Source organism: Diadema antillarum, unplaced genomic scaffold (assembly GCF_040938485.1).
Source record: "Diadema antillarum isolate AM-2024a unplaced genomic scaffold, OU_Dant_1.0 seq00002111_RagTag, whole genome shotgun sequence".
NCBI classification, from domain to species: domain Eukaryota; kingdom Metazoa; phylum Echinodermata; class Echinoidea; order Diadematoida; family Diadematidae; genus Diadema; species Diadema antillarum.
In genome coordinates this window covers 209,681-221,744 of record NW_027272753.1, presented here as the reverse complement: position 1 = coordinate 221,744, position 12,064 = coordinate 209,681, and the positions used below count along the sequence as shown (strand labels likewise).

The following is a 12,064-nucleotide window of genomic DNA, read 5'->3' as shown; positions in this document are numbered from 1 at the left end:
AATAGACTATTAAACCCAGTAGTCCTCGTGCTTGGTTATCAAAATATGCAAACAAGAAATTCAATCAGTGCTCCGTACTTGAAAATGTTCAAATAAAGGTAGACAAAGTTCAAGAGGGTTAAGTATATCCTTCAAACCTTGTAAAGTACAAACTTTGCGCTTTTCTGCTAGACAAGGATGTTCCACTAGATGCAAGTCTGGTATAAAATGATATGATAGAGAAGAATACACAGAATTTTGTAAGATTTATTGAGTCAGCACTAATTACCAGACACCCTTTGACAGAAGCCATGTAAAAATTCTATCAAGAGCATGTTGTTTCCTTTCTTCACTGAACAAATAGATAATCTCTTATAAATACAAATTGCATGATTATCAGTTTTGTGTGAAACAAACACCCCCCATGATTAAGAAATAAAATGACTTGAGATGAAACTAGGTCTGCCCTCTGAGAAACTTTTGTGAAACTTTCCACACTGTGAAATCTTTCAGTCAAGAGTTTTATTCTACAATGAATCTTTTGTGGTATTAGCTTGACAATGATGAAGAATGTATCCTGGAATTTTGTGTTCTTCTTATTTTTGTCTCTACACCAAGTTTGAAAATTTCACATTATGGTCAAGTTGCCTTTGATAATAGATTACCGGTAAATAGGTTGACCAGAAGGGTGAAAGTTTCTTCAAAAATCAGACCCCTTACTGTAATTTACATTGTACACAGTCATAAAACCTTTTTTTTTTTTTTTCATTTCATGTAAAAAAATTGAGGAAATTTACTTTTATAAGACTTGGACAAAGACAATTGTGCAAATGTGATTTCTCATTTCATTTGATCACTGTTTTCAACCAATACAGTATCTCAAATAAATTATGCCTTTTTTGATATTGAAAACACAAAATGTATTTATCCCTCCAATACGTTAATTTGATTTCAAGGAATGGGACTGGGGAGGGGCACAAACTGGGAACACAGTAATTGTGTGCAGCTAAGCTCTTTTATGCATGGAATGGTCACATTATACATTGTATTCAATGCTGTGCACTTCTATCCCCATTCACTGTTAAGTTTTAGTCCCTCAGTGAAACAATGCTACAGGGTTTCTGAATCAGTCATTATTCATTGCCATTTATTCATAGTGCCATATGCCCATTGTGTCCCCAGATTGGTTCTGACAATGCAGGAGTGTGGATTATACATTGTATAAAGTTCATTGACCTACAAATTTTGCACCATATGTAAGTCACATGACTGGTGATGGATGTTCCTGCAGCCCTGATTAAACCAGAGTCAGCTTCCGGTACCAGCAAAATTTCCAGCTGTGAGACCACTGGGAGACCATTGTTCCTCTGCTGGCTTCTAGTATTACCTATAGAGGGGAAAATGTACTTGTACAGTTACATATGTATGCAATGTAAAGCCAGGCTGACACTTGCACGATTCTGTGGCACGCATTGGCACGACTCGAGTCGTGCCAGTGCGCAAACTAGTCGTAAACTGGCGTGAACTGTGCGTAGACCCGTCGTGACCTGCGTGCCATGTCCGGACGAGAATTTTGAATTGTTCAAAATTTTGGTCACGACTTGCCACGACAAAATCGTGGCCAAAAGTCGTGCAAGTGTCAGCCTGGCTTAAGGCTCTACATGTACAATAATTGTAGTTGAAATTATGGATTCTGAGTTGATGTGAATACAATGTACCTGGTAGCTTTATTTACTGAGAGTGGGGGGCAGCCCTGAAGAAAATTGTTTTATTTTTGTCATCAAGGAGTCCATATTTTCACAAATAGCTCAAAACAATGCATTGTGTCCCTCCACCGTATCATAAAATAGTAAATAAAGACCGTAAAATGTAAACCTTTTACACACCGCATCACAGTGGATGTGCTTTAGTACACAGTACTAGTCTATAACAGTCTAGACCAGCAGCAGTCACACACACAATAGATGAACAAATTGGTCACATATCACACGTTAATGACTTCGTTAGTAAATTCTTGGATTAGTGCACTATAGATATCAAGAATTCCTTAAGTGCACTAGTTATCAAATGAATAATACCTCACTGTATAGCACATTTTTCTCCATTACTAGCATTAATTTGCCTTCAACATCATAGCATTTGAACATGGTCACATGATGCTGTGTAGACTAATCACTGAAAAGGATATCATCAACAAAAATAACCTTTTGGGCAATTCCGCGGTTAGTAACGTTACATTTAAACAATTTTTTTAAATAGATATTTATATTTACTACTAAATCACCATTTATTCATTTCAAGTCAAAATCATGTTAATAACCCGTTTATCCTTCCCAGGTTTATAGAAAAGAAGTTAATACAATCCAACAAATATTAGAATTGCTATGGCAACTAAAAGGGCTGGTTAGTAACGTTACAAAAAAAGGGCATGACAAAAAAATCAATGTCTTGTAACAAAAAATGTGCAAAAATTAAAGTTAGTTCAAACAAAGTGTTGCACTAATTTCAATTATTTTATCATGACAAATGTTCACACAAATATTTTTGGCAGTTCGACCGATAGCTACAAATTGTAGACCCCCCAAAAGCATGGTTTAAAGTAACGTTAAGGTTTTAATAATAACATTACATTTGTTCAGAGAAATTCCGCAGGTCATTTCACCCTTTTGTAATTGAAAAAAATGTCACATGACTTCTGGAGTATTTAAATGTATTCATCATTTACCTTCTAGCAAATTTTTGAGAAAAAATTTCAAAGGAACCCACTGTAATTTGCATTTAAGTGAATTTCTGCATCCCCAGTCCCACATGTACATTAAAAATGATGGTTTTATATCTCACAAAACCAATAAATACGAAAAATAAAATCTACTGAATTTGGAAGACCTTAATGATTGGTGAACATCCATGCATAAGTTGAAACCTAAATCAAAGAGTGAGATAAAGAGGCACATTTCTTTTATCCATGACATGTCCACTTATGAAACTGTGGAATTGCCCTTTTTCATACCCAAAATGAGGTTTTTCATAGACATACAAACTGTGGTGGCCAAAAGGTTTTGCAAAGCACAATGTTGAGTTTTTGTGCTCAGAATATGACTTGATCATTGCCTGGTCATTGCCCTGCCTACGTGTACAGAGTTTTGCACCCAAATTGTGTCATACAATGAACACATTATTTTGCCTTGTGGGCTACTCCTTTTCATGACATTCAGAACTTATACTCCAAGTACATGTAACTGTACAAAGTAGCCCTGTACTGTTACGATCATAATCAAATTTTGATATTAGTAGAACTACAGGCTACTACTGATGAGTGGAATTGTTACCCGGAGATTTTACCATTACATGGAATATCTAAATCAACTACTACTACTACTCCTACTACTACTACTACTACTACTATTACTCCTACTACTACTAGTACTAGTACTACGAGTGTACTACTCATACTGCTACTACTACCATAAGTCGGTACCGGTACTACGATAGTACTACTACTGTATGTGTACTATGATAGTACTACAGTATGTGTACTACTACATACACTGTACTACTATAGTAAGTACTACTACTACTATTACTACTATACAATAAACTACGGTACCCACTACTACTTGTAATGACTACTGCTAAACAGCTGGGGTGGTATTCTGAGACCGTTTTATCTCTGTTGTAAGTCTGTTGTAACAAATCGGTATTCTGAACACCGTTTTATCTCTGTTGTAACTTCTGTTGTAACTTGTGTTGTAACTAGTGTTTTATCTTGCGCACTCTTTGCCTGCGCATACCATTGTCTTAGGGTATGCGCACCGCGTAACAGTGGGCGCAAACCTGAACACCCATTAGATTACACGGTATTCTGAAAACTGTTTTATCTTCTGTTGTAAGTCATGCCCCGTGCAAATTTATGCTTCTGAGATAAAACAGGGTGGAGGGTGTTATAACTCCGTTGTAACTTTCGTTTTAACTTATGTTAGATAGTGAGATTATTCATCAACTCAATATTGTGGTATGCGAGTTCAAAATAAAAAAGATATACAAAAAATAAAAACAATGTATGCACAGATAGACAAATGATATAGCAGTTTGACAAAATGTAAACTCATTCCACAATACAAAATTTGGTAACAGTAACATTGCAAGTACATACGCGTAGCATAATTATGCACATAGATAAAAACACAAACACATGAACAGAAAGGTTACCGGCACCGTCGGCACTAACTTGTTTTAAGCACTATTCATTTCAAAAATATCTTTCAAAATATTAAATATTTTTTAATATGATTTCACTATCTTCACCAATAAGAATTCATTATCAGTACCTTTGGGTGTTTCAAAATATTTATTGCTGGGGACGGCGCGAATCCTAAGAAAAGTATTAGAAGTCTAAGTTAACAACAACAATAATAATTTTTTTTTTTTTTTTTTTTTTTTTTTTTTTTTTTTTTTTTTGGTGTGCGCCTGGTCTAGGTAGCCCCACTCATATCGGGCTCTGTAATATTTCCTCCTGTAAAGTGTTTTATGTTGAGTGTTTTGTATCTAATTTGTAACATAATATTTTTGTTGTTCTTGGGGCTTTCCTAGACAATTTTGGTGCATTCTTCGTGTACGATTTGTTATATTCTCTTGTATTTTATTCCTATGCCGTTCTACTACCCTGTGCCACCATTTTGTACATGGGTGCAGGTACCCATTCTGCATACTTTACTTCAGTGGAGACTGATCCCTGTGTAGACAGACTCTTGTATTCAGTGTGTACTGACTCTTGTTCTTGAGCAACCATCAATGGAGGAGATTACCAAGCAGCTTTTCATCCATTCTTGTGAGCCGACACAAATTCCTGTGTAAACAGACTCTTGTATTCAGTGTGCACTGACTCTTGTACTTGAGCAACCATCAATGGAGGTGATCACCAAGCAGCCTTTCATCCATTCTTGTCAGCCGACACAAATTCCTGTGTAAACAGACTCTTGTATTCAGTGTATACTGACTCTTGTACTTGAGCAATCATCATCAATGGAGGGGTTTTGCAGGTGGCTTCTCATCTTTTGTGCAGTCCTGTCACCATTCATTTCATCCGCAGAGGATCAGTTCATTCAACCCCTGGACCTCTTTAAGTGCGTGAATACCACCAAACCGGACTCGTGGAAATACCATGGTCATCCAATTGCTTACTATAGTAACCACCATGCATGTTTCCAGCTTTCTATCTTGTTATGTGGGGACATACAGCTGAATCCTGGCCCGACTCAGTCGGACCATCACCAATGCGACAATGTAAGCCTACGTATGCATCATGACTCTGATCCACCCCACCGTGTAAGTTATGATGTTCACGCATTACATGACCTTAATAAAGGTGCCGACCAATTTCTTCATCAAGATGTCTGGCAAAGGATCTGTGAGCTCGGCATCAGACGACGTCGTCGTACACATCGTGGTCGCAGAGCTCACAAACCACATCTATCATCTCGTGTCGTTACAGACCGTCGGACAAGATCTAGGCCTACAGTAAGTGACATATCCTCTGTAACTCGTATTGGTATTTGGAATGCTCGCTCCCTGAACAACAAGTCTGCATACATATGTGACCTAGTGGTAGATGCCAAGCTCGATATTCTCGTTATAACTGAGACTTGGTTAACTGGCACACAAAAAGACGACCTGATAATTGCAGATCTGAAGGCCTCTCTTCCAAACTTTGATTTTGTACACTGCCCTCGAACAAATTCCAGAGGTGGTGGCATCTGCTTGCTTGTCCGTTCAACTGCACGTATTTCCAAAAATGACACTTTCATGTTCTCATCATTTGAGCTCCTTGATGTCACAATCAACCTTTCTCATTCATCTGCTCTCAGAGTATATGGCATCTACAGACCACCTCCTTCTGCTAAGAACAACTTAACAAATAACTTATTTTTGTCAGAATTCCCTACACTTCTGGAATCAGTGGCAATTGATGACCATCGTTCCATTCTGCTCGGGGATTTCAACATACATGTTGATGATTGCTCGGATAATTTGGCTGTGTCTTTTTTAAGCACCATCGACTCTTTAGGATTTCAACAGCATGTTACAGGGGCAACTCATAAAGCCGGACATACGCTTGACCTAGTTCTTAGTAGAAAAGTCGACAATATTGTATCAAATGTGAATCTTGTTGCATCTCTGCCCTCTGACCACTCCGCCGTCATCACCATCCTCAACCTCAAAGGCCCGGCGAACCCTAGGAAGCAGATCACCTCCAGAAATCTACGGTCTATGGACCTCTGCTCCTTTAAATACGACATTGCAGCATCACTTTCCCAGGTCAGAGAGCCAGCGTGTCCCTCCGAGGCTGTCCTGCAGCTCAACTCTCATGTAACAAGACTGCTTGACAAGTACGCTCCGCTCAAGACTAGATCAGTAACAGTGCGGCCGAATAATCCTTGGTACACGGCAGAAGTGAAGGAGGCTAAGAGGCGCAGACGCCGCGCAGAGCGCCGTATGATCAAGTCTGGTCTTTGCATTGACAGAGAGCTGTATCGGCAAGAGTGTGAGTCCTACTACAACCGCCTTGCCGACGCTAAGTCAAGGCACCTAAGACAGGAGATTGCTGCCGCAGACACCAAACAACTTTTCAACATCATCAAAAAACTCACAATTGCACATCCGGATTCTGTTCTTCCTGACCATACTTCAAATCTTGTACTGGCCAATCTGTTCGCTGAGTTTTTCGACAACAAGATTAGCACCATTGCTTCTTCATTCCCAGTGTCTCCTGAAATCTCTTTCTCAAATTCCTCTCACATAGATGTAAACACCAAGTGTGTATTTTCAGAGTTTGCTTTAATCACTGAGTCACAAGTGAAACGTCTCATTAATTCTCTTCCGTCCAAGTCATGTTCTCTAGATCCTCTTCCCACATGGCTACTAAAAGAGTGTCTAGATGAATTTCTTCCTGCAATAACTCACATTCTGAACCTCTCATTGTCATCTGGCGTAGTTCCTGAGCACTTCAAAAGGTCTCACATATTGCCCCTTTTGAAGAAACCAAGTTTAGACCATAATGATTTCAACAATTTCCGCCCCATTGCTAATTTGTCTTTTGTTGGTAAAGTTCTTGAGAAAGTGGTGGCTCGCCAACTCAGAGATCACCTCGATGAACACCAGTTGTTTCCTACTAGTCAGTCTGCCTATAGGCACTTTCATTCCACAGAAACCGCCTTATTGAAGGTACTCAATGACCTCCTCTTAGCAGTAGACAAAGGCCACGAAGCTGCTCTCCTGCTTTTAGATTATTCTGCTGCGTTTGACACTATCAATCATGTGATTCTTCTGAACAGATTAGAGTCCAACTTTGGTCTTACGGGAACAGTCTTGAGATGGATTTCATCTTACTTACATGACCGCCACCAGATGGTAAACGTTAACGGCGCACTTTCTCAGTCATTCCCTCACAGACATGGTGTCCCCCAGGGGTCTGTGGTTGGTCCTTTACTATTTATTCTATACACAGCCCCTCTGTCTTCTGTAATCAACTCTCATGAAGATATTCTACATGTTATGTATGCCGACGATACTCAAATTTATATAATCATACAACCAAATACTCAAGTCGAAGCACTCTGCAAACTCAGTAGATGTGTTGAGGATATTAAGCAATGGTCATGTGATAATTACTTGAAATTGAATTGTGTTAAATCAGAATTTTTATATGTTCATTCTCAGTTTAGGCGAGGTGGTTCTCTCACAGAATTTTCCCTCGAAGACAGTACTATACCCACCTCTCAGTCCGTCAGAGATCTCGGAGTTATTGTAGATAAGCACCTGAATTTTCAACAACACATTAAGAACTCATGTCGTTCTGCTGCTTGGGGTATCTGTAAAATTGGTAAAATCCGTAAGTTATTGGATCAGTCTTCCACTGAACGTCTCATCCACGCATTTGTTTCTTCCCACCTTGACTACTGCAATTCCCTTCTTGTTGGTCTCCCTGCTTCTAGTATTGCACCACTTCAAAGAATTCAAAACACAGCTGCTAGGCTTGTAACCCTTACAAAAAGATCTGACCACATTACTCCTGTTCTCCAATCCCTCCACTGGCTCCCCATACATCAACGTATCACCTTCAAAATCCTCCTTATCGTTTACAAGATATGTAATAATCTTGCTCCATCTTACCTCAAAGACTTAATTTCTTTCCGCTCCTCCACTTCAACCCGTTCTCTTCGTTCTTCCTCCACTCTCCAACTATCACATGGTCCCCGCACCTGCACCCGCTATGGTGATAGGGCTTTTTCTGTTATTTCCCCGTCTCTCTGGAATAAACTTCCTCTCCATATTCGTAATGCTGATAACGTAGATAAGTTCAAGTCATCGTTGAAAACTTATCTGTTTACTCAACTTTAATTATGTTGTTTTGCTGTTGCATGTTATATCATAATTTGTATATTTACATAATGCTGTATTTTATTTTAATGTCATACTTCTTTTTTTTTTTTTTCCGGATCAATGCGCTTAGAAACATCAGTATTAAGCGCTATATAAATGTTATTCATTATCATTATCATTATCATTAATAATAATAATAATAATAATAATAATAATAATAACATGGCATTGCAAGGGCTTAACTTAATTTAGAAGCGTCTAGTTCCCCATAAACCATGAAATTTGGGTTCCTCTTATGAACGCCAGATATCTTCTTATTTTTTAAACAAATTTCAAACAAAAAGACTTAATCTGAGATAACTTTGCGAATCCCCTACTGCACCAACTATACGTCAAAACCGGTAAGAAGGCATAATGATCCAAGCTTCTGTTGTAACTTTATTTTATCTCTGGCTCTCTTTACCTGCGCATACCATTGTCCTATTTGTGCGCACGCCAGAGAATGAGCGCTTCTTAAAACGCGCAGAGTTAAGCACGGCGCATTTGCCCAAGGGAGCAATCTTATTGGTTGAAATGTCTTAGATGCTACTTCTAACAATATTTCTTATTGGATATGATTATTGCGATGGGCGTGGTTATCATGACTTACAACACCGTTAAAACAGTTTTCAGAATACCGATTTACAACTGTTTTAACGGTGTTATAACTCACAGACTTACAACACAAGTTACAACACAAGTTACAACAGAGATAAAACGGTGTTCAGAATACCACCCCAGTACTACTACTACTACTTCTACTACTTCTTCTACTTCTACTACTACTACTACTTCTACTACTTCTTCTACTTCTACTACTACTACCACTTCTACTACTTCTACTACTAAAGTAAACTAATTACAATAAACTACCACAACTACTAGAACCTACTAACTATCGCTACAACTAACTACTACAATGACTACTACTACTGCTACAAAAGTACTACTACTACTACTTGTACCAAGTTAGTGCACATACCTCTATTATGTGTACTACATGTATGTGTACACAATTGTGACCCGCTACAACAACACAAGAATCCGAAAGTCGGGGCAGGACAATTTTCTGAAAATGGCATGACATTATTTCCTTACTCTTCTACTTTCATTTCAGATACAGCACAACTCATAAAAGTACTCGGTTGCAGAGATATCAATGATTTTATTAGCACATATCAAATGGTTGTTGAAATCAGGGTTTCGAGAAAAACACCTTCAAAGTTTTCCTTCCGACGCTCAAGGGGAGGCAAGACAGTTTTCCCCGCTAGACAATAGAAGGTATGCTCCTAGCAACCTCCGCGGTGTTCATTCAAGCTCAGCGCCAGCGGTCTACGCACGACCAATCTGTAATCAGGATGCCATGCAATGACCAATAAGATCACGCCCTCGTTGCTAGGGGCGGAGTCTAGCTGCGACGCTAAATCCAGATCTTCTTCAGACACATTTCTGTTACGTTGAGTGTCAGAAAATCATGGCCCAGAAAAACGCTGATTTCTTGCCTTTTCTTTCATCACTTAGCTTCGAAATTTCGGCATATGATAGACAAAACATTAGACTACAAAATTATGCCCAAAACAGAAATCTCACTGTTTTGACCACTTTTGATGATGTGACTTTAAACTCGATTTTCTCGGCTCAGCCGTCAGCGACTGTAGGTTCCTTTTGTTGTAGCGGGTCACAATTGTCTTTCTTCTCCTTCTTCTGCATCATGTATTTCTATAATGATCATCTGGCATTGCAATTCAATTTGGGGACTGATGTTCTTTGCTTTGTATGTGTGTACATGTAGGAGGAACGTGCACCAATGCCAAGCTTTGCTGGGTTTTTTTTTTTTTTAGTACATTGTGTTTTCATTCCTAACTGTGTCTTATACTTTCATCTTGTGTCTTTACAGGGCAGGGGAGCACTGCAGGATATTGACCAAATGGTCCTCTTTAAACCTCTTTGCAAAATCTGCATCTCTGTTACCAAGATACGCGACATCGTCCCATCCCTCCGAAGGGCTTTGGCTGTGGCCCAGTCTGGTACTCCAGGTGAGTGTGGGAGAGGACATTCTCTAGGCATGGTGATGGTGTAATAATAATGATATTATCTTATTTACCCAGGGTAGCCCCTTCAGTGTTGCCAGTGCTCAACCAGAGGGCCCTGCTATTATTATTACCCTAACATTGCCAGTTTTCCGGTAAATACACCTGGGTCAGGAGGGACATAGTGGGTGAAAACATCTTGTCCAAGGACGTGAGCACTGAGCAGGAATCAAACTCGTGTCCTCCAATCGAGAGTCAGGAGTCTTATCCACTATGCCACAGCACCCCCGTGGTTAAGATGATGGATGATGATGATGATGATGATGGTGACAGCTAGTTGCTATGGTTACCTTCTGTTGGTAATTAGAGTAATGTTATAAAAGGTGGAAGTAATGTTCAACGTAGTGACAGTGAACCCAAAATTGACAGCAGTGATGGTGATGCAAGAGTATTGTGATGACCTTGAATTATTGTGAGGTTTATGTTGGTGGAGGTTGATGTTGGTGTTGATGACATAATTAGAAAAAAATATTGATGGAATTTGATGATGGTGAGGATAATGATAATGAAGGAAATTGCTCTAACTTTGTGAAGTGATAGTTGGAGTAATGTTTCTGACCTGGCAGTTTAATGGTAAATTTTTGAGATGTAAATTTTGCAGGTTTCCAGCCTGGTCTTGTATTGACAAAAGGAGTAATGTTGATGAAGATAACAGTGTTCATGAAGATTAAAATGATGACAATTGATGCTGACGCTGATGCTGCTGCCGCTGATGATGATGATGTGTGTAATAAGTGACTTATTGTGGGATCCGGGCACCTTTGACTGCTTTGCAGATAGATGTAGCACTATACAGTGTATGTGGTCAATGATGATGATGACGATGATGATGGTGATGATGTTGATGATAATGATAATGTTGGTGATAATGATGGTGATGATGATGTTGATGATGATGGGGAGGAGGAGTAGGAGTTGGCTCACTTGAACCAAAGGCTCAAGTGAGCTGTTGTGATCATTCATCCCTTGGCGTCTATCGTGCATCATCTATCATGTGTGAACTTTGTACATTTTCAGCTTCATTTTGAGAACCCTATGATGGATTTTCATCAAACTAGGCAGGTGGCATCCCTAGGGGAATAGAATCTCAATTTGTTCAAGTGGGAACCATGTCCCTATTTGAAGTAAAAAATCTGTACAAATCTTCTTTTCTAAATTTGTCCTTAATCTTTTTTCTCTCCCCCCCCCCCCCCCCCCCACAGGTCCAGTGTTTGTAGAACTGCCGATTGACATCATGTACAGCTATGAGCTGGTCATGAAGAGTTTAGTGGGAACAACAGGTGGTAAAGGAGGACTCGTCGCTAAGATTGTTAACTGGTAGGTGGGGCGGTCTGTGTTCTTGTTTAGAGTAAAGTTTTGAAAAGGTATATCGAGCAAGGTTTTGTATTTATCTACATGTAATCATGATTGTATATTCCACAATATGTAAGTTTATCACCTGAGTATTTTGACATTTATGCATTTATTTTGAAATAAATGCAGAAAATATCTGCCAAAAAAAAGAACTAGAATAAATGGGAAAGGATTTTTGTTTTGTCTTTTTTACGAGAATTGTCCTACTAGATAAATAAATTGTA

At 39.0% G+C, this 12,064-nt stretch overlaps 1 protein-coding gene across 1 annotated transcript in view; it reads left to right on the top strand.

Moving 5' to 3' along the window:
* Positions 1-12,064, top strand: part of LOC139713963 (2-hydroxyacyl-CoA lyase 2-like) — a 34,656-nt gene that overhangs the window by 8,958 nt on the left and 13,634 nt on the right. Inside the window, exons 4-5 of the mRNA XM_071625688.1 lie at positions 10,295-10,433; positions 11,690-11,804. Coding sequence (XP_071481789.1) covers positions 10,295-10,433; positions 11,690-11,804 — 254 coding nt within the window. The remainder of the gene's footprint in view (positions 1-10,294; positions 10,434-11,689; positions 11,805-12,064) is intronic.